The 23,238-nt window shown below is 48.9% G+C and overlaps 1 protein-coding gene across 9 annotated transcripts in view; it reads left to right on the forward strand.

Annotated features, from left to right (window-relative positions):
• MLPH (melanophilin) overlaps positions 1-23,238 on the forward strand; it is a 67,710-nt gene that overhangs the window by 19,682 nt on the left and 24,790 nt on the right. For 5 of the 9 annotated variants that reach the window (XR_013402253.1, XR_013402254.1, XM_077957995.1 and 2 more), the window contains exons 3-8: positions 4,207-4,428; positions 4,620-4,732; positions 12,345-12,448; positions 13,661-13,780; positions 18,749-18,953; positions 20,560-20,699. Coding sequence is in view for 6 of the 9 variants with exons in the window: in XM_077957995.1 (XP_077814121.1) it covers positions 4,207-4,428; positions 4,620-4,732; positions 12,345-12,448; positions 13,661-13,780; positions 18,749-18,953; positions 20,560-20,699 (904 nt within the window). In the remaining 3 variants the exon portion in view is untranslated. The remainder of the gene's footprint in view (positions 1-4,206; positions 4,429-4,619; positions 4,733-12,344; positions 12,449-13,660; positions 13,781-18,748; positions 18,954-20,559; positions 20,700-23,238) is intronic. The other 4 variants (XR_013402255.1, XM_077957996.1, XM_077957998.1 and 1 more) reach the window with 1 other exon arrangement.

Here is a 23,238-nt window from a genome sequence, read left to right on the forward strand (position 1 = left end):
AGACACCAAATTGTAGAAGGAAAGGGCTTTATTCAGCTGGGAGCATTGGCAGACTCACGTCTCCAAAAACCGAGCTCCCCGAATAAGCAATTCCCGTCCCTTTTAAGGACTCACAACTCTAAGGGGGTCCATGTGAGAGGGTTGTGATCGATTGAGCAAGCAGGGGGTACATGACTGGGGACTGCATGCACCTGCACCTGTAATTAGAATGGAACAGAACAGGACAGGGATTTTCACAGTGCTTTTCCATACAATGTCTGGAATCTATAGATAACATAACCGGTTAGGTCAGGAGTCGATCTGTAACTACCAGGCCCAGGGCGTGGCTCCGGGCTGTCTGCCTGTGGATTCATTTCTGCCTTTTAGTTTTTACTTCTTCTTTCTTCAGAGGCAGAAATTGGGCATAAGACAATGTGAGGGGTGGGCTCCTCCCTTATCTGGAACAATAGAAGACAGCTGAATTCTCTACTTGCTTCTGCATTCAGTGGGTGATAACACATTTTCTGGGCTGTAGTATTTGAAGAAAATCTAGGCTCACACAGATATATAATTGAAAAAATGAGTGTTAGCCTTTGCAGATGATAATTAACATTACATGTTGTTACAGCATGAAAACCCGGCAGTTGGAGTTGGTAGTTTTTTGTTGTTGTTGGATTTTTTTTTTTTTTTTTGAGGCAAAGTCTTGCTCTGCCACCCAGGATGGAGTGCAGTGGTGCAATCTCAGCTCACTGCAACCTCTGCCTCCCACGTTCAAGTGATTCTCCTGCCTCAGCCTCCTGAGTAGCTGTCACTACAGGTGTGTGCCACCATGCCTCGCTAATTTTTGCATTTTTAGTAGAGACAGGGTTTCACCATGTTGGCCAGGCTAGTCTTGAGCTCCTGACCTCAGGTCATCCACCTGCCTCGGCCTCTCAAACTGCTGGAATTACAGGCGTGAGCCACCGCGCCCAGACAGTTGGTAGTTTCTTAAAGGTTAGTTGTGATGTGGAATCTGAAGCCACATTAATGAACTTTTCCTTTCTTGTTTGTTAAAATCCATTGGTCTTTCTTGCACTTGAGGTGGATTTTCTACCCCTGTGTAATTTTTGCAACACTGTGCATTACTCATTTGGAAGACTCTGGCTCACTGAGTTATGCAGACTTCTCAAATGTTGACACATTTCATATGCATCCCAAAAGAGAACCACTTCTGTTACTCTCACCAGCGATCTCATCAAAAGTCTCCTGGTGTTGGAAACTGTCAAGCTCACAGCAGGCGATAGAAAGCTTCCGTTTCATTACTGGCAATAAATACTGTCACTTCTTTTCCTTGAAGTGCGAGTCGCACTTTGTTCATTTTTGAGAAAATATCTGCCACGCACCCAAGTCGAAACAGTTCATCTCCCCGTTGTTCTCTCAAGTGAAAATGGTATTTCATAAGAAAAGTTTCTAGCTTAGGTTGCAATCTGAACAATTGCCCAATCCTGTTGACAGAAATACCTGTCACCTTCAATATGCAGCTGTAGAGCTTCCCGTCCTCCTCCAATCCCGTCCTCCTCCAATCCCGTCCTCCTCCAATCCCATCCTCCTCCAATCCCGTCCTCCTCCAATCCCGTCCTCCTCCAATCCCGTCCTCCTCCAAGCTCATCAGGCGGAATACTCAAAAGACATGGACGGGGGCCACAGTTCAAAAAGACTCATAACTTTTAGTGTTTCATCAAGGTGATTCTTAAATGCAACTGTTTTTTCCTTCTCATTTCTATTTCTTTTTCTTTTTTTTTTTTTTTTTGAGACAGAGTCTCGCTCTGTCACCCAGCCTGGAGTGCAATAGTACAATCTCGGCTCACTGCAACCTCTGCTTCCCTGGTTCCAGCAACTCTCCTGCCTCAGCCTCCCGAGTAGCAGGGATTACAGGGGTGCACCACTGTGCCTGGCTAATTTTTGTGTTTTTAATAGAGATGGGGTTTCACCATGTTGGCCAGCTGGTCTTGAAATCCTGACCTCAGGTGATCCGCCTGCCTCAACCTCCCAAAGTGATGGGATTACAGGCGTGAGCCACTGCGCCCAGCTCCTTTCTTTTTTGATGAAGGATACAGTGACTGCCGGTGCTGTCGGGCCCACTGCCCTGACTCGTGCTAAAGCCCCAGCAGTTTATCCACCATTGTTTTTACACCTTCAGTGCAGGCGTCGAAGAGCAAAGAAAAGGCAAATGATGTCTTAGCATTATTACAAAAATAGCCTTGCCCTTGTGACCCGCCCCCTAAAGGATCTTAGGAACCTCCAGAGGAGAGGCCCCTGGACCACACTTTGAAGACCACTATTGGAAATCATGGAATCTAATATTCCATGGTAGAAGTTGTGCCCATTGCCCCCTCCATTGTGGGTTGTGATTCCTCACCACCTCCATCTTAACCGGTTCTTCTCCATCTCCACCAGCATAGCCGGTGGTGCTCCCGTCTCAGCCTGATTTCCTCCCGTGTCTCCTCTGTCCCTCTCGTTGAGACTATACGTACTTGCTTATGCCCCATTCAGCACGCCAAGCTGACTTGTTTCAAGTCTGTTTCTGATGGTAAGTCACATTCAGGAGGGTCTTTTATTCCTGAAGCTAACTTTAACTTGGAGCCACGTGCCTGGCTTTTGCCTGTTGAGGAGTGACTTCTGGTCAACCCAATAAACAGAGTGCATGGAGTGCTCCGGCCCCATTCACCCCTGAGGATCTGAAGCTCCAGGTCTGGTTGATACGTCCTGGAGTGGCTGGCAGGTGTCATCTGGCCTCCCCAAATGGAGTCTTCTCTGCCCTCCCTTCCTGGTCTCTGGCTATGAAGAAGGGAAGTTATGTTTTAAAGAATCTAAAGCACAGTACCGTTATCCTTTTCCCCAATTTCGGCCCTGGAAATATATCAACCTCCAGCTGCTGCCCCAGGACACTTCTCAGCTCTTATTTAAGAGGACTCCTTCGGCCTGGAATGCAGGGCAGTGCACATGTCCTTGTCTTTCTTCCTGTTGTGCTGGGCCTCGGGGTATCGTTCTGCCTGGACACAGAAGAAGAGGTACTCCCTGGGACACAGGCTGGACAAGCCCTGTCTGGCGAAGGGGTGGCCTCCAGGTTTTCTGGTTGGTGCAGAGCTGGCAAAAGTGGAAATGGAGGGAGTGAGGCCCTTCCCATCTGGTTACAGGGACTTGTGTTCCTCTGTTTGGGGCAAAGACTTTACCTTGTCAGTGCAGCTTTATCTAAACTGTAGTCTGTGGATGGCGGTATCCCCCTAGATTCCTACAACTGCTTGACGCTTTTTCTCTTGGTTTTTGAAGCTATGATGAGAGCCTGATTTTGTGTCCGTCTCAGTGAATAGTTTTGTAAATAGTTGAGAGAGGAAAATCAGTGAAGTTCAGCCAATTGCACTTGAAACCGGAGGTGGCCTCCCACTGCCTTGTGGGACTCTCCATTCTCTTCACCTTTGCCACACTCTGGGTGTCCCCATCCAAATCAGTGCACTTCAGGATTCTCAGAAGACAATGGCGTCTAGTGTCCTTCTTGTTTGTGTCACTAAGAATGGATTAATTTTATCTCATCTGAAACTGAAAATATTACGTTTGGCAGACATTCTCTGAACTCTAGAGCAAAAGAAATGTGTTCATTATCATCTAAGGGTACATTTTCCAATCAGTTCAACTTGGCAGGTTCACCAGGAAGCTGTGTCAGTTAAACTCGGATGGTCTAGGAGAACTGTAGTTTTCCTGAGACTTCTGGGCGCTGGATGATTCCTGCTCTGGAAACACCGAGCCGTTTCAGTCGCGCTCTGGGGGAGCTCAACTCTTGCCCCCTGCTGGGAGAGACCCAAAAATGCTTGATCAGGAAACACCATCTGGCTTTGCCCTCAGGACTCTGTGACCGCCCTGGGGAGGGTGCAGTGACCTGCCAACCAAAATTGGTACAATTGTAAACAGCCACAGAAATGCTTGAATGCAATGTCATTTCTACGAAATTAACGTGTTCTCATTCCATTCCATTCCAGCCTACCAAAATTGCCCGTTTGAGCTCAGCCCTCAACACAAAGATGCCTGTGTGCCTTTGCCCAACTTTGGGTCACTATTTTCTGCATAGGAGACGGTTACTGTGTGTGTGTATGTGTCTGTGTCTGTGTGTGTGTGTATGTACATGTACACACTTAAAGCCTGTGGCAAAAACAAGATGCCCAATATATTTCTTGTTTCTGATATTTTTCCAAGGGGGTTGAAGGGCAAGATTAAGAAGGAAAGCTCCAAGAGGGAGCTGCTTTCCGACACTGCCCATCTGAACGAGACCCACTGCACCCACTGCCTGCAGCCCTACCGGCTGCTTGTGAATAGCAAAAGACAGTGCCTGGAATGTGGCCTCTTCACCTGCAAAAGCTGTGGCCGCGTCCACCCGGAGGAGCAGGGCTGGATCTGTGACCCCTGCCATCTGGCCAGGTGAGCCCAGGCCTTGAGGTAAAATGATCTTGATAGTTTCTGGATCTGGCGTGTCCCTTCGGTGAGGCTCGCTGAAGAAGGGTGGATGCACACACGTGCACGCTTGTGTGTGTGTGCATGTGTGTGTGTTATTTATGCAGACCTGTGTTCAGCACTTAGGCAGTGCCACGCGCCTGTGCTTGTCACTGCAGAGTCGTGAAGATCGGCTCACTGGAGTGGTACTACGAGCACGTGAAAGCCCGCTTCAAGAGGTTCGGAAGTGCCAAAGTGATCCGGTCCCTCCATGGGCGGCTGCAGGGTGGAGGTAAGCAGTGGATAGTGGGAAGGGCTTTTAGTTCCCAGGCATTTTAGGAATATTAAAGCAGGTTCCTTTGGAGTGTGCGTGTGTGTGTATGTATGTGTGTGTATGTATGTGTGTGTGTGTATGTGTGTGCACGTGTGTGTGCGTGCACATGCCTCTCTGTCTCTTCTGCTGCTGTTTTTTTTAATTGAATTTTTGTAGAGACAGGCGTCTCACCATGTTGCCCAGGCTGGCCTCAAACCCCTGGGCTCAAGCAATCCACCCACCTCGGCCTCCCGAAGTGCTGGGGTTATAGGCGTGAGTCACTGCGCCCTGTGAAATTGGCTCCTTTTTATGTGAGGTGCAAACCTCTGCATCCCACTGGCCTGGTCTGAGTGCCTCAGAAGTCCTGGGTGCTATTGAAGTTGCCAATATTTGAAATTATATTGTTTTCAAATCTTCAAAGTAAGTTGAGAACTCAAAGCCAAGTTTCTGAAACCCAGCTGCTGATTGAATCACCAGGGTGCTTGTTAATACTACATGTTTTCCAAGCCCTTCTTCCCTGGGACATCTGGTTTGGGGCCTAGACTCTCTCTTTTCAACAAACATTTCACATGAATGGTGATTATCAGGATTTAGAGAAATCTGTTACAATTCAGTTGTTTTTGTCTTTTGAATCCAAGTACTTATTTCACAATGACATTGAAATCCAGGCAGTCGTCTTAAACTAAACAATCTGTTTGCCTGTAATATCCCCCATAAGGCATTTGGAAGAGATCTTTTCACGGGGTGGGTGGGAGGATGCCAGAGGCTCTTCTGCGTTTGAGTTTGAAGGGAGCTAAACCAACAGTGTTTTTGAGAAAGTTCACCTTGTCCCTGTTACCTGAGTCCAAGGCTCTTGTCACTAAGCCTGGTCAAGCATTTGGGGGGACAGCCCCCACCAAGCCAGGTGTCTGGGGTCTCAGTGTCCTGGATGACTCCATCTGCAAGGCGAGTTTCTCCAGGGTCACGAGGCAGCTGCCTGGCTCCAGCAGCTGGGCACATCCAGGACAGAGGCTGTGCTTCTGGATTGGGGCGTCCTTACCATGCCCCAGCCCAGGCGTCTCCCCTAGGCCTTCTTTCTGGAGAGACACCTTATTCGTGCCTGTCCCTTAAAGCCCCAAGTTTGATTGGAGAGGCAGAAGTTGGCATATATGCCCTTTGAGCATTCAAGCTCTCACTGGGCCTGCTGCAGGCATTTCAAGGCATCTTAGCACATCGTTTAATTTAGGACAGAGGCCACGGAGAGGCACCCCTGGAGCAGCACGCTGAGCAGCACAGGGTGGCTGCACTTCTTGAGTGGTGGGGGTGAGGGTGGGGGCAGGTGTGATAAATCACCCAAACCAGGGCATTTTTAAGAGTAAAAGGAGGCTCTACTAATAACATGCTGCAACAACAGATGTGACTAGGAATGGCCGATAACATGGGGACAGGCCATCACCCTACTCCTGGGCTGCTTCTTCACAGTGATCATGAAACCCAGCAGCAAATCCTACCTCCCACATGCACACGGCCAGCCTGGAGCCCACCATAGGGTCCTCCTGCAGCCGATGGAGCTTGGTCCAGCCTCCAGTCCACCCCTACCAGGCGTAAGGATAGAAATGACACGTAACACCGGGAAAAGCCATGCTGTCAAGCATCTGAGAATGTCAACCCCAGAGGCAGTCTTTAGGGACTGGGGTGGGCTCAGGAAGCTGTATTATTTCAAAGAATGCAGTGTTTCAACAGCTCAGCCCAGAGGTGCTGGACTTCACACGGCCGGTCAGAACCTGCCGACTTCAAAATCATCACCACCAAGGGCCAGGAGGTGGCGCTGTGGGGCAACAGAAAACAGAAAACAGCTGTTCCTTGAACTTGGATTCCTAGCAGCTCCCCCAAGCGCCCACAGGGGCTGCGTTCCTCCCTGCTGGGCGCCTGTAACTACAACATTAAAACAGGGCGCAAGCAAGGAACACAAAAACTGGGAAAGCTGTGCCTTTAAAAAAAAAAAAAAAAAAGTAGGGTAAAAAAGCTTGAGGTTAATGTTTTGAAACCTGGCCCAGCTAGGGCCTAATGCAGACCTTGTCCAGCTAGTAAGTGGGCCGCTGGGGGTCTTCACTGAGTGAACCTTCAGAGTGCTGGGTGTTTCACCAAGGCCTTCCATAGGGGACCTGGCAGGCTCTGCAGGAGGCAGCCTCGACGGCCGATGGCCAGGAGAGGAAGGGGAAAAGCCCTAGACTGGTCACTGAGCACACAGTTCCCCCACCCTGCTGCCTTCCCTCCCAGTGCCTTTCCGTTTCCCTCGGTGGTGGCTTTGCCTGACAGTGCAGACCTCGCCTGACGTCAGCACTAAGTTCTTTATACTCATGTGGTTTTATTTTTGTTTTCTCCTCCCTATCAAGAGTGGTCAGAAAATCTCTGTTCTGTGTCAGGAACATGGAAGATCTTTTGGATTTTTTTTTTTTTTTTGCATGACTTGATCAGATAGGTAGGATAACATCACCCAAACCCCTGGCCCAAGTGCAGAGTGACAAAAGGGATCAACACTAAAAGGACCCCTGAGATGCCGGGATACTTCCTCTTCACGTTCATCATGGGGACTGGGGACATCACCCTGACAGGTGGGTCCCCAGGCCCCGGAAAGCCCATTTCCACATCCCTGAGTGCAGGGGGAGTTCACGTCTTGGGGCCTCTGCCTGTTGCTTTGGGATGCATCTCCTCAAGGCACTCACTTGTCCAGAGAGAACAAAACTAAAACCAGGTCTGCTCTCTGGCACTGTCATCTGGGCACTTTTGGAGCCAAAAACCTTGACCTTCTGAAAGTTCACTGAAAAATCATCTCGTAAAAGGCAGATTCGTTGGACAAAAAACATAGAAATGTGTTCACCGTGTATACGTGGGAGCCTTCAGAATGCAGACCCACAGATTCAGGGAAATTGTCCATTTTTATGCTTGGGTTCAAGAAAGGATGGACAGCGTGTGGAAAGGGATTATACAAGGCCAGACCTACTGCTGATAGGCTGAGTAGGGAACCCAGCAAGGCCTGTTTGTCTACGTTCTTCTTGGCCTTTCTTCCTCCAGGAATGGGCGGGACCCTCTCTGGAGTGGGGGGCTTATGACCTAAAGTCAAACCAGGAAGGTCAGATCATTTCTTTTTTATTTATTTATTTATTTTTTTTTAGAGATGAGGTCTCACTATATTGCCCAGGCTGGTTTTGAACTCCTGGGTTCAAGCAGTCCTCCCACTTCAACCTCCCAAAGTGCTGGGATTACAAGCATGAGCCACACATGCCCAGCCAGATAATTTCTTTATGGCTAGATTTTACATAGAAAGTAGAGAGAAAGTCAGAGTGGTATTTGCATCTTTTTTGGCTGACTTTGGGAGAAAGGGATACTGGTTTCTATGTCCTGCCTTGTGGAAGAGGGATTCTAGTTTCTATGCTGGCCTTGGGGGAGAATGGGCCTGGGAGACAAGAGGGCAGGAGAAGGTCAGAGAGAAACTTTGCTTCTGAGGCTGCTGCGAAGGCCCTCATTTGGGGGCACTGTTTTCTGAGCCCCAAAAGCATTGCCAGCCAGCCAGTCATCCACTGAGTGTATAAAAATAGACCTGCCAGAGCTCAGACACGGGCACCTGTGGGCCCCTTTAAAACCCTTGATAGCTTTTATCTTTAAGAGAAAGATTCAAGTTAAAGAATACACCAGGCTGCCTCTCCCATCTCTCCTTCCACTGGGGAAATTGAGGCCGTCTGAGCCCAGGCAAGCTGCTGGTCCCCTTGACTCACCCCAGCATCTTCCCAGACATTCCTAAATAGGCAGCAAAGCAGTGAATGGCAGTGGCAGCTTCAGGCAGGACAGGCAGTGACAGCGTGTGCTTGACACCTGATCTCAGCTGTTTGTTATAAAGTCCTTCGTTCAGATTTCAGTTTTGCCAGTTGGTTGACTGTTTCTATCTCTGTATTATAAATGGAAAACTGGACAATGAGACTGAATTTTCCAACCCATATAAAAGATCCCTGCTGGCTCAGGACAGAGCCTGAGAACCTAGAGCCACCCAAGGCCCAGTTGATGGTAGAACTGTAAGCTGGTGTGGACATCACGGAGGAGGGTGTGCAGCATTCGGGGGTGGATGAAGGGAGGTGCACAGTGAGGTCTCCATCTCGCAGGAGGCTTTGGAAGATGCGTCGGTGATTGATTCAGTACATCCACTGAATGCTCGCCAGGTGCCAGGTCCTGGGCTGTCCTGAGGGTAGGGCGGTGGAAGAGCCAGGCCCTCTTCCACACTTGGGGACAGTCCCCACTTGGGGGGGACTGTCAGCATAGCCAGTCCAGCAAATAGGGACACTTGTGCCTCTGAAACTGAAAGCCGCAAGGGAGGAACTTCCTGCAAAGGGGCCCTAGGCCCAAGAGATGAAGATAGGAGCTGCGGGGATCACAGGTGGGCCAGTTGGGGAAATGTCTAAAACAGAAACCACACAGTCATTTCATATAAGGAACTGGTTCAAATGCTGTTAACGGAGAATGGGAAAAGGAGATACTGAGGTATCAGAGGTCATAACTGCAGGAGTGCCTGCATCCCCCACAACCACCAGAGGTGTAAGCAAAGGGCAGAGGCTGGGATTAATAGAAACAGGCAGCTCCAAGGAGGCCACCCAGGGCTGGAACACAGCCCTCCAAGGTGGGGGTGCCACCAGCCAGTGCCATTGTCTCAGGGGCCATGATGAAGCTGGACCAGCTGTCAGGGTCAAGGGCATAGGGCTGGAAACCACAGGAAGGGGAACATTCCTTCTCCTTCCTTTTCCCACTCCCACTCACTGCAGGCCGAGCCCTCACGGAGCAGCAGACAAGGCAGAGGTGCAGTGTGCAGGGCCAGCTCCCACGTCACAGAGCAAAGCGAAGGTGGCTCTGAGGCTACCCCAGGCCCTGCACCCACAGTCCTGCTCCCCTTTGCAGTTGACAGTGCATACTCCAATGCACCAATGCCTGCTTGTTCATACCTGTGACCCCTGAGGCGCAGAGAGCAAAGTGCAGGCCCCAGGGCAAGGGTGTGCAAGGGCAGCAAGGCCTGGCTGGGCCCAGAGGATCTGACCTCCACAGTGCCAGCTGTGCCCTCAGCAGCCCCTGGAATAGAAAGGTGGATGGTCCACGGGGCCTGCTAGCTCTAATCCCTGGGGTCCCTTTCCTGAATCACTTGCCACAGTCACAGCACAGGCCAAGCCAAGGTGTGTAGAAGAAAGCAGGGAGAGATGGTGGGTCTAGGGAGACCAGGCCCAGGAGCTCAGTGTGGGGAAGGAGCCCTGGGGGGCAGAGAAAGGAGTTGGGGCATGAGGGCTGAGCCTCACCTCCCTCCCTGCAGTGATGAGGTCAGGCCTGCTGACCAGCAAATGCTATGAGCCTGCAGGTAAAGCCATGTGTTTGGGAGAACATGACTTAGCTCTAGGCCTCATTCACACTCCACAGCTCCAGGGTCTTCCTGCTGCCCAATAAGCACAATCCTGCAGACATGGTCAGACCTGTTGGTAATGTTGATTGGTAACACTGGTAATTGATTGGTAACATTGATGCAGAGTACTGATTTTTACACTGTAATTCAGACCAGCTCCAAGTGATGTTTCGATAGGTCTATGAAAGGCCAGCAGAGAGCCTTCCCTGGATGTTTCTCAGTGAGTGGATGGATTGTGGGGAGAGGGAGAGATGAATGGATGGATGGATGGATGGATGGATGGATGGATGGATGGATAGAAGGACAGATGGATGGTAGGATGGAAGGAAGGAAAGAAGGAAAGAAGGAAGGAAGGAAGGAAGGAAGGAAAGAAGGAAGGAAGGAAGGGCAGCTAAAGTGGTAGGTGAGTGGATGGATGGATGGATGGATGGGCAGATGGATGGATGGATGGATGGATGGATGGATGGATGGATGGATAGAAGGACAGATGGATGGTAGGATGGAAGGAAGGAAAGAAGGAAAGAAGGAAGGAAGGAAGGAAGGAAAGAAGGAAGGAAGGAAGGGCAGCTAAAGTGGTAGGTGAGTGGATGGATGGATGGATGGATGGGCAGATGGATGGATGGATGGATGGATGGATGGATGGATGGATGGATAAGTAAGTGGATGGGTGGATAGATAGGTAGATGGATGGGCAGATAAGGTGGTAGGTGGGTCAATGGATGGATGGGTGGGTGAGTGGATAGGTGGATGACTGGATGGATGGATGGATGGATGGATAGATAGATAGATAGATAGATAGATAGATAGATAGATAGATAGATAGACAGACAGATAGATAAGTGGATGGGTGGATAGATGGATAGATGTCTGAGTGGATGGATAAATAGATGTCTGAGTGAATGAATGCATTGGTGGGTGGATGGGTAGGCAGCTAGGTGAATAGGTAGATGGATAAAGGAGGGAGGGATGAGTGGTGGGTGGATGGATAGATGAATGGATGGATAGGCAGGTGGAGGGGTGGATGGGTAGGTGAATGAGTGGGTAGATGGGTGGATGCATGGATGGATGGATGGATGGATGGATGGATGGATGGATGGATGGATGGATAAGTAAGTGAATGGATGGATGGATGGAGGATGGATGGATGGGTGGATGGATAGATAAGTAACTGGATGGGTGAATTGGTAGATGATGAATGGATGGATAGATAGATGTCTGGGTGGATGGGTGAGCAACTGGATGGATGGGTAGATGGATAAGTAAGTGAATGGATGGATGGATGGAGGATGGATGGATGGGTGGATGGATAGATAAGTAACTGGATGGGTGAATTGATAGAAAGATGATGAATGGATGGATAGATAGATGTCGGGTGGATGGGTGTGCAACTGGATGGATGGGTAGATGAATGAAAGAGAGAAGGATGGGTGGTACGTAGATGGATGGATGAATAAATGGATAGGTAGGTGGATGGGCAGATGGGCAGGTGGATAAGTGGGTAGATGGGTAGGTAGATAATTGGGTAGATGGATAGGTGGATGAGTAGGTAGATGGATAGATAGGCTACTGATTGATTGAGTGGATAGATGGATAAATCAATTGATGGGTGGGTATGTGGATGAAGGAGGGAGGGATGGATGGGTCGGTGAGTGGATGAGCCACTGATTGATTGGGTAGATGGATGTATAGATGGATTGATGATGAGTGGGTGGATGAAGGAGGGAGGGAGGGAGGCATGGATGGATGGATGGATGAATGGATGGATGGAAGGATAGATTAATACATGGATGGTTGGGCCACTGATTGAGTGGGTGGATGGGTAGATGAATAGATGGGTGGAGGATAGATAGGTAGGTGTGTGGATGGGTGGATGGATTGATGCATGGATGGATGCATGGATGGATGGGCTGCCTATTGAGTGGGTGGATGAGTGGATAAATGGGTGGGTGGGTAGGTGAATAGATGAATAGACTGATGAATAGACAGGGGGGTGGATGAATTGGTAGATGGGTAGATGGAGGTATACATTGCTGGGTGGATAGGTGGGTGAATGGATGAAGGATGGAGGTATGGGTAGATAGATGGATGGTTTAGTGAATGAGTGAGTGGATGGACTGACAAATGGCATGCTCCCAGACTGTTTGTCCTTGGGTGGAGTCATGCAGGTCTCTATTGCAGCTGGGCCTGAGTCAATCTCTGAAGAGAGAAGTGGAGACAGCGAGCAGACAGATGAGGAAGGAGAACTGGACTCAGAGGCCCAGGCCCAGCCCTTTGGCAACAAAGTAAGTCATCTCCAGTCACCCCCTCCTCAGCCAACTCAATTCCACCCTGCAGCTGGAACGTCAGGTTCTGATTTCCTGAAAAGCTCGATGGCCTCTCCACAACTCCACTAGTTCCTACTGCGTGAGCACCAAGAATCTGCTGCCCTTTCCCAGCCCTCAGTAGTCTCTGAGATCATTGGGCACCAGGCAGGAGCAGTGCTTCCACCATCAGAAACCTCAAAAGCAATGTGTGGGATAGGCAAAGCCTGCTGAGTGTGTGGCTGTCGGGCAGGCAGAGGTCCTGAAGCGCTCTCAGGGGTCCTGAAAGCAGCTGCCTTTGCAGCTTTCAGAAAAGTGGACCCCTCAGGCTCTCCTCTGAGAGCTTTTCTCCTTCTGTTTTTTGTTTGTTTGTTTGTTTTGGTCAACCATGAGCCTTGTGTTTCTGTTTTCAAGTATTATTTAACTTATTTTGGGTGGGCGAGACAAGCAAGGTAACCCCTGGGCTTTGGGGTGGGATGCAGGAAGCGGGAGCAGCTGGAAGAAGGGACTGGGTAGGTGAGCAGAGGTTCAGACTTAGACGCTTGGAGAGAAATGGGCCAGTGACATGCAACATGAACAAGGTTTTTGTGGCTGCTGTGAGGGGAATGTCATCCTCTTTCGTTTGAGAACATTTGATTCATGCTGTTTATGAAGCTCCCAGAATGCTCTCCAGTGCCTGGAGTATTCCCTACATGATAGAGCAGTTTAAAGAATCAAAAGAATTATAACGAAATAGGGGTTTAGAGCTAAATGCAGGCTCTTGCATCTAAAGAACAAGGAACTCTCAGGAGCTTGCCCACCTCTGCCTCTCTCAGCCATCGCGCCCCCCTTTCCCGAAGCCCCAGGGACCCTCCCCTCTCCCAGCCCTGGAACAGCTTGCATGCCCCCCAGGTGGGGCCCCTGGGGCAAGGGCAGGGGTTCAACTCAGTGCTCCTTCTGCTCAGCCAAGGTTCTGGAGATGCAGATCCCATGTCCTGGGTGGGATGGGCACCGTGAGCACCAACCAGTCCTCCCACCATCTCCTCCTCTAGGCTCGGTCAGGTTCGTTCCTAGTGGAGGAGGTGGATGTGCTGGAAGAGGAGCCTGCCCCACCACCCTGGGGGCTGAGTATGGGTTTGGGGAGGTGCGGGGTGTTTGGTCCTCTCCCTCAAGCTAGCCCTGACTTGAGTCTTGTCCTGTCTTGTGCCTGCTGAGAAAAAGCGCCTCCTCTCCATCCAAGACTTCGACTTCGAGGGAGACTCAGATGACTCCGCTCAGCCTCAAGGTCACTTCCTGCACCTGTCCTCAGTCCTTGAGGCCAGGGACAGCCTGCAGGTCAGTGAGTCCTCGTGTCTTTCCCCTGCTCTTCCCAGGAACCTGGGTGGCAGGTGCTCAGGCCCCAGGTGAGGGACAACACTCTGGAAACAGTGTCTGATGGCAGCACAGTCCCACTGGCTCCCAAGGCATGACAGGGCAGGGGGCCCTTGTGGGAAGACAGGATCCAGAGACCTCACACTCCCTCAGGATTAGCATGTCTGGAGATACTGAGCAGGCAGCTTGGAGAAGCAGGGGGTGATGCAGGGCCCTGAGGCTGGACAGATGAGCTGGGGCCCAGGGATCGGTGCTTGGCACGGAAATAAGGCAGAACCCCCGAGACTCGGGAGGGTAGGACAGAGAAGGGCATCTGAGGTAGAGTCAGGCAGGGCCTGCCATGATGCCTGCATCTCCGTCTTAATGGGAGGGGTACATACACTTTATCGCTCAAACTAGGACAGTCCTGTGATATCGGCAGCTATTAATGACCACACCTAGACACAGGGCATATGCAGGGGCCGTCCAGGTGAACAGGGCATGTGGCCGCCTTACTCATTAGGTGTGTGGCCTTTGTCCCTGGAACTTCTTCAAGGTGCTCATTAGTGGTCATTGCTGGTTGATCATTATTCATTAGTATTTATGTTGCGATTGAAATTACTCAAGATAATAGATTAGATAATTAGGAGTAGGATTAGAAGGGATGGGATAAAACAAGAGAGAAAGTAGAGTGATCAGGCCTTTCTGAGTAGATACGGTAACGGAGGCTGAAATTTGGGTTTGTGTAAAGGTCTTTGGTATAGTTAAATTAGGTCAAGAAGTGAAGCCAGATTTTGGCTTGTGAATAGGCTTGAGATGGGGGTTGTACAGTGAATTGTGGCTGAATAAAATCCTAGTATGTTGGAGAAGTTAAATATCCGTAATGGGTGTTTTAGTTTAAGGTTATTAGTTATGAGATTAAGCTCCATTGCTAGCAAGAAGCCTAAGGTGTTTACACCTAGGGCTGTGAGCTTCAGGTAGAGTGGTATGGTTTTTTGAGGGAGTGAAGCAGGAATGATAGTGTTGGTGATGAGGAATCTGGCAAAGATGCTGCCAATTGTTAGGCGCTTAATTGAGTTAATTAAGAAGGGGTTATTTTCATTAATAGTAACCAGAGTTGTGAAGCAAGGTTGTCCTATTAGAGCGAAGAAAATAATAAATGTGCTATAGACAGGCTGTTAAGGAGGTGGCAATAAGATAATAGAAAGGGCTCAGGCGTTGGTGTATGACGTGCTTGTGGTTTCAATGATGAGGTCTTTGGAGTAAAAGCCTGTGAGGAAAGGCATACCTGTTAGTGCAAGGCTGCCAATAACAAGGGAGGAGGAGGTGAGGGGTAGAGTCTTGAATAGCCCTTATTTTTCCGATGTCTTATTCATCCATCATTGAGGTTGTGGATGATGGACCCTGAACCTAAAATAATATAGCTTTAAAAAAAGCGTGGGTGCAGATGTGAAGGGATGCTAGGTGTGGCTGATTAATGCCAGTTGTGACGATTACAGGGCCTGGCTGACTTGAGGTGGAGAATGCCGTGATTTTTTTAATGTCATTTTGTGTTAGAGCACAGATTGCTGTGAATATGGTAGTAACAGCCCCCAGACATAATGTAAAGGTTTGGATTGATAGGTTATTTTCTATTAAAGCTTAGAAGCGGATGAGCAGGGAAACTCCTGCTACAAGCACAGTGCTGGAGTAGAGTAGGGCTGAGAGTGGGCTTGGGCCTTCTATGGCGGATGGGAGTCAGGGATGGAGGCCCAACTGGGCTAACTTTGCCACTGCTGCAAGGAGAACGCTAATTCATGGAAGGGGTTGGGGGTGGGGTCTAGAATAAATATGTGTTGAAATTCTCCTGTATTGGAGGACAGGAGGAACCATGCTATAGCTAAAATAAAGCCGGCCGGGCGCGGTGGCTCAAGCCTGTAATCCCAGCAATTTGGGAGGCCGAGATGGGCGGATCACGAGGTCAGGAGATCGAGACCAGCCTGGCTAACACAGTGAAACCCCATCTCTACTAAAAAAATACAAAAAAAACTAGCCGGGCAAGGTGGCGGGTGCCTGTAGTCCCAGCTACTCGGGAGGCTGAGGCAGGAGAAGGGCGTAGACCTGGGAGGCAGAGCTTGCAGTGAGCTGAGATCACACCGCTGCACTCCAGCCTGGGCGACAGAGCGAGACTCCATCTCAAAAAAGTAATAATAATAATAAAGCCAATATCGCCGATGCAGTTGTACTGCACTGCTTGAGGGCTGCGGTATTAGCATCTGCTCGGCCGTACCACCAGCCGATTAGTAATAAGGGCATCATTCCTACACCTTCTTATCTGATAAAGAGCTGAAAGAGGTTGTTGGTGGTAACCAGAATTAATATTGTGATGAGGAAAATAAGTGTTTGGAAAATTGATTAATGTTGAGGTCTGAGTTTAAATATCATATTGAGAATTCCACAATAGATCGGGTAATGAAGAGTGCTGCTGGGATAAATATTGTGGAGAAGTGGTCTAGTCTGAAGCTTAGCGAGGGTTTGAGAGTCTGGATTGTCAGTGTGAGATAACAGCTTCTTGGTCTGTGTATATAAACGTCGTTGTAGGGATGACTCTAACGATGAAGGCACGTGCAATAGATGGTTTTACGTAATTTGGGTATGAATCTTTTTTGCAGGGATTGGCTAAGGTAACAGTAATTGGTAAGATTGAGGGGATTAGGGCTGTTATAGCAGGGGAAGAATTCATGTTTGTTATTTTTATTTGGAGTTGCACCAATGTTTTTGGTTCCTAAGACCAACGGATGACCTAATCCTTTAAAAGCTGACAAAGCCATGTTGTTAGACATAGGGGCATGAGTTAGCAGTTCTTGCATACTTTCTCGGTAGGTAAGAAGTTGCAGGCTTCTATTGTTAGATCCACAATCTAATGTTTTGGTTAAACTATAGCTACAGCATGCAAACCCCATAATAATTTTAGGGTTTAAGGATAATAGGAAGATAGGCACAAGGTGTATAAGTATTCATGTATTTTCTCGTGTAAAGGAAGGTTTAATACTGTTAATAGACAAGTGTCCCTCGTTGTGTCATGATTAGCATATACAGGGAGTAAAGGGCTGTAATTAGTATATTAAGTCCTATAAGCATAATGGTGATATTTGATCAGGAGAATGAGGCCATAGTCACAAAGTGTTCTCCTACTAGCTTACTGGTAGGGGGTAAGGCAAGATTAGTAAGATTTGCTAGACGTCATCAAGAGACTACTACTGGGAGCAGTGTTTGAAGGCCTTGGGTAAGTAATATGGTTTGGCCTAGGATTAAAATGGTAACTAGTATAAGGGCTGTGCTGGTTATTAGTGTCAGGTGGCTTGTTTGAAGGGCTCATGGCAGCGGTAGTAGTAAAGCAATCTCTAAGTCGAACAGGAGGAATGTGATGGCTACTAGGAAGAATTTTATGGAAAAGGGGAGGTGGGCAGAGGCTATTGGGTCAAATCCTCATTCATAGGGGCTAGATTTTTCTATATAAATATTAAGTTGTGGGAGCCAAAATGCGATTATTATTAGTAATAGGGCTAGTAAGGTGTCAGTTACTAGGGCTGGTGTCAAGCTGATTATTTCTGCCCTACAGGATCATTTCAAGGATGCTGTATTAGGGTTTTCTTAGAGGGACAGATCTAATAGAATATATATATACACACATAGGGGAGTTTATTAAGTATTAACTTACATGATCACGAGGTCCCACAATAGGCTGTCTGAAAGCTGAGGAGCAAAGAGAGCTGGTCCGAGTCCCAAAACTGAAGAGCTTGGAGTCCGATGTTTGAGAGCAGGAAACATCCAGCACAGGAGAAAGATGTAGGCTGGGAGGCTAGGCCCGTTTTGTTGCCTCACATTTTTCTGCCTGCTTTATATTCACTGGCGGCTGATTCGATGGTGTCCACTCGGTTAAGGGTGGGTCTGCCTTCCCCAGCCCACTGACTCAAATGCGAATCTCCTTTGGCAACACCCTCACAGACATACCCAGGATCAATATTGCATCCCTCAATCCAATCAAGTTGACACTCATTACTAATCACCATAGATGCTGTACCTGGAAGGCATGAGACTCACAGGTAGGCAGTAAAGGTAACTATGGGCACTGAGCCAGGCCCAGGCCCAGGCCCAAGGCCAGCTTCATAGTGAACTCCTGAACTCCATTCCCAGCATCCCCTGGGCACATGCAGTGCTGAGCCAGAGTTGGGGCGGGGCTGGGTCCACCCCGGCCAGTCTGAAGACCCCTCCAGGAGGAGGGAGAAGCAGGGTGGGTCCTGGAAGCCAGCAGCCAATTGGTTTCTGGGCCACAGGTCCTGCTCTAACTGGAGGCTGGCCTAAGTGTGCATTGCCTCTGGCCTCCACCCCCCACTCACAGTCAAACTGGAAGGGTGCTGTGGCATATTACTTCTTGAAGCCCTCAGCACCTCCTCTCTTTGGGGACAATGATATAACACAGAGACCCCTCTGCTGGAGGGATGTCCGGATTACAGCCAAGGAGCTGCCAGGAAGCCCCAACCCACCTTTCTGATCTTCAAAGATTAAGGTGTACATAGTTAGTAACAGTGTACCCTTCTCCCAAAAATATGAACTTCCCTGCCCACGTCCTCGGGGCTTTGGTCTCTAGGTGATTCTGAGCCCCCTGAGGCTGTGTCAGGAGAATTTTGGTCCCCTTGTGTCATGCCTGGCCCAGGGTGTCATTGGGAACCCCAACATTGCACAGACACATGCAATAGGCAGTCAGTAGGCAACAAATAGGCAATATATGCTTTCGCACAGTCTTCGAAATTCAAGAGAACTGAGTAGCAGGGGCCAGCACGGATGGGCGTCTAGTGCTGGGTCAGTCAAGTGCCTGGAAAGCCTCAGGGCCTGGATTGAAAGACCCACATTCCAGGCAGCGGCCCCTCCTAGTAAACCCCGCAGAGGAGGCTGACAGCCCCATGTGCTTAGTCCCTCACAGATGAGTCCTGCTCGGAGAAGGCAGCCCCCCAGAAGGCTGAGGGCCTGGACGGGGCTGACACTGGGGCCTCTGGGTGCCAGCGCCATACAGAAGAGGAGCCGATGAGCGTCTCGCCTTCTGGACACGGCGCCCTCGCTGAGCTCTGCCCGCCTGGAGGCTCCCACAGTATGGCCCTGGAGGCCGCTGCTGCACTCAGTAGGTGCCCTTGGCCAGGGTCTTCCTGATGGGCTGGGCATGGGGGAGCGGGTCACTGAGAAACAACCCCAACACCCTGACCTATGCCTTCACATGGGCTGATTTGAAAGGCCTCTTCCTTTGGCGTGATTGTCCAGGACGTGCAGTCCCAGCAAACGCCGTGGACACCTGCCCTCCCTGGGATGTGTGCTTCCCTGTAACTCTCAGAACTTCCAGCACAGGAGGTGGCCAGCCCACAGCTCCCTGCTGCTGGCCTGGGGTGGGACATGCAGGCCTCCCTGAAATGACTAGAACCACTGGTCAACCAGCCAACTATCCTGGTCTGGGCAGGATGGGCATCTGGGCATCGCCACCACTGGCCCACAGTCGGCTCAAGGCTGTTGATCAGGAGATCTTCAAGCGCTGAGAACCTAAATCTGCTCGGCTTAACTTTGTGTCAGTTTTGATTTGAAATGAAATCCCCAAATCTCTGTCTTTTCTGGTAGCCCGAGGTTGTATGTACCGTGGGTCCAGGAGTTCAGATGTCCCATCAGAGCAGGAACAAGTAAGATGACAGCAGCAGCCAGCTTCCCCCGGCCACAGTGAGTGGCTGCGTGCGGGAAGGCTGTCTACTCTCCAGCTTCCCTCTTCATTGTATTGAAGGGACCATAATCTCATGGCCCTCATGCTGACGGGAACCTTGGAAGCTTTGGGAGGAAGGCAGGGTTCTACTTTCCCCCAAAATAATGAATAAATGAATCTACTTTGGCCAAGCCACAGGATGCAGACCTGGACAGCAGTTTTGTTTCCCCTGTGATCTCAAGTCCTCTGAGCACGTGGACAGGAGGCAGTGTGGGGAGAGGCCAGGAGAGACTGCATCGTGCTGGGAGAGCTGCCTCGGAGTTAGGCAGTTCTGAGTTTGGAGCCACACACTGCCAGTCTGTTTCACTGGTTCTCACACACATTCTTTTTACACATCAGCCTCTCAAATGGGGAGTGTCTTACAGTGAATGCAGGAAGAAAGTCTTAGTGAATGTGGTAAGAAAGGGGTGTGCTTGAGTCTCACTGGCAGCACTGTCTCTCAATAGTACAACATCCAATCTGCAAAGTCTGAGATTCAATGAGATATGCTGTGCTGTTAGAACAAATTGCTTGAGCTCTGTGCACCTCAGTTTCCTCATTGTACAAAAGGGGTTAATAATGTCTAACTCATCCCATTGTCATAGGGATTAAATGAGATGGCTGAACCTGTTTGACTACATAGCAAATTATCACAAACCTAAAATGTGACGTGAAACAACACAGTTATGATCTCATCGTGGAATCTTGTGTTATTTGCAATTTGAAATTGAGAATCATGTTACATTTGCTTTTCAAACATGCAAAGTATGTCCACTCTTATCCCCACCCGCACTGCCAGGCAAGGGCCTCTTTTTTCCTGAAGATCTTTGTGTGTGGCCGTGGAATCTGCCCCATTCTTACTGTGACTTTAGAACCTCAGCCCCGTAACATGAACATCATTAGTCTTCATTTTCTTTGAGCTCTCATTTTTCTTCATTGGACTAAACACGTCCATCGGCTTTCAACTTTTCACTCTAAGTAATTCAAACTCACTCTTGCTCCGAAGGGTCAAATGTCATCAGGAATGAGCAGCTGCCCCTGCAGTACTTGGCCGATGTGGACACCTCGGATGAGGAAAGCATCCGGGCTCACGTGATGGCCTCCCATCATTCCAAGCGGAGAGGCCGGGCATCCTCTGAGAGTCAGGTAACAGTGGCTGGAAAGACTTCTGTCTTGTCATTTCTTCAGGTGGAGTCTTTTTACTTCCACACCAAGTCACTTTAGAGAAATTGCAGCTCTTAATACTTTCAGACTATGAAATTGCACAAGCCTACTTAATGGAGATATGTCATCACAGTATTTTTTATGGAAGTGAATTCACATAACAGAAAATTAACCATCTTAGTATGGCCATTCCCCAAAAATTAAAAATACAGTTTCCCTATGATCCAGCAATTCCGCTTCTTGGTATACACCCCAAAAAATTGGAAATAGGGACTGAAAAAGATATTTGCATCCCTGTATCCATATTATTATTTGTAATAACCAAAAGATGGAATCAACCCGAGCGTCCATTGACAGATGAATGGATAAAAAAATGCAGCATGTACGCAGCACGGGGTATCATTCACCCCTAAAAAGGGAGGGAATGCTGACACATGCTAGACCATGGATGAACCTTGAGAACACTGTGCTAAGTGAAATAAACCAGTCATTCTGGACAGATACCATATGGTTCCACTTAATCTGAGGTTCTTAGTCAAATTCATAGAGACAGAAACCAGAATAGTAGTCAACAGGGGCTGGGGTCAGGGGGATGCGGAATTAGTGTTGAATGGGCAGAGTCTCCGCTTTGCATGATGAAAGGAGTTCTGGAGATGGACAGTGGTGACGGTCATACAACAAGGTGAATGTACTTAATACCTTGAAAATGGATAAAAGGGTAAAATTTTATATCTATTTTATAATTTAAAAATTTGAGAAAAGGAATATCTTATGGAATTTAGGGGAAATAAATAATCTTATGTCTTTCAAAAAATTTATTATTTATTTATTTATTTATTTTTAAGACGGAGTCTCCCTCTGTGGCCCAGGTTGGAGTGCAATAGTGCGATCTCGGTTCACTGCAACCTCCGCCTCCCGAGTTCAAGTGATTCTCCCTCCTCAGCCTCCTGAGTAGCTAGGAATACAGGCATGCACCACCATACCTGGCTAATTTTTGCATTTTTAGTAGAGATAGGGTTTCACCTTGTTGGCCAGGCTAGTCTCAAACTCCAGACCTCAGGTGATCCCCCCACCTCAGCCTCCCAAAGTGCTGACATTACAGGCGTGAGCCACCGTGCCTGGCCAAAAAATTAACTTTTAAGGTGTACAATTCAGTGACAGTACATTTACAGTGTTGTGTAACCACCACCTCTCTCTAATTCCAAAACAACTTCACCCCCCAAAAAAATCCCATACCCATGAAGCAGTTATTCCCCAGTCTCCCTTGTCCCCGGCCTCTGACAACCACCAGTCTTCCTTCTGTCTCAGTGGATTTGTCTATTCTGGACATTTCATGTAAATGGACTCACAGAAGGACATCTGGTCTTTTGTCATGAGCTCCTTTCACTGAACATAATGCTTCTGAGGTCCATCCATGCTGTAGCACATATGGGTGCTTCATTCCTTTTCATGAAAATATATATTTTATACTCAATCAAGTATTATATATTTTACAAGAGGAGGAAATAACCTGTCACCTATGTGAAACCCTTAGTGGGCTGTATTATTATTTTTTTTTTCAGATAGATTCTTGCTCTGTTGCCCAGGCTGGAGTGCAGTGGAGCAATCTCGGCTCACTGCAACCTCCACTTCCTGGGTTCAAGCAATTCTCCCACCTCAGCTTCCTGAGTAGCTGGGATCACAGGCACCCGCCACCATGCCCGAATAATTTTGTATTTTTAGTAGAGATGGGGTTTCACCAGGCTGACCAGTCTGGTCTCAAACTCTTGACCTCAAGTTATCTGCCCGCCTCGGCCTCCCAAAGCATTGGGATTACAGGTGTGAACCACCATGCCCAGCCCCTTAGCAGGTTTTATATAGGCATCAAGAAACTCCACTCATAATACTTAACACCTGTTAAATTAGTAGAATCACTCACATTGTAGACATTAACTTATGAAATAATTCATCACAAGATTTAAGTGCTCTGAGTTCCGCTCGCTGCGTTTAAATGATGATTCTGTTGAGTTAGCTGATTTCAATTTGAGCAAGTTCATGTTGCTGGGGGAAAGGCAATATTGTTTCTTCTGAGAACATTATGGCCACTAGATTCTTTAAGGCAATGAAAGACACAGGCTATTAATGTCTCTGATAGAGCTTTGACTCCAGCAATGTAATCACAGGATGGGGGCTGTTCGGTAACTGATGACTCTTGAGGCACGAAACCCAGAGAAGGGGAAGTGGGGCTGCTCTGAATGGAGATGGAACCGCAGTTTCACCAAGGCTGGTCTCAGGTACATCTTCTGGTGCCTGGATGAGTGTAGGTCCAGCTCCTTGGGCATAGTGATGCCTGGTACAGAGCCCCTACTCCCTCCTTCTGGGAGAGCTGGGGAAGGGAAGGGCTCTGTAGAACTTCCCTTTGGGCCCGTGGGCTGTCAGGAGGGAGGCTGAGCGAAAGCTGAGCCTTGTCAGGAAAGGCCTGGAAGCAGCAGGGAGGCAGATGGTGCCCAGCTGGGGTTCTCAAGGGGCAGGCGAGGTGGGC

Source organism: Macaca mulatta, chromosome 12 (genome assembly GCF_049350105.2).
Source record: "Macaca mulatta isolate MMU2019108-1 chromosome 12, T2T-MMU8v2.0, whole genome shotgun sequence".
Classification (NCBI taxonomy): Eukaryota; Metazoa; Chordata; class Mammalia; order Primates; family Cercopithecidae; genus Macaca; species Macaca mulatta.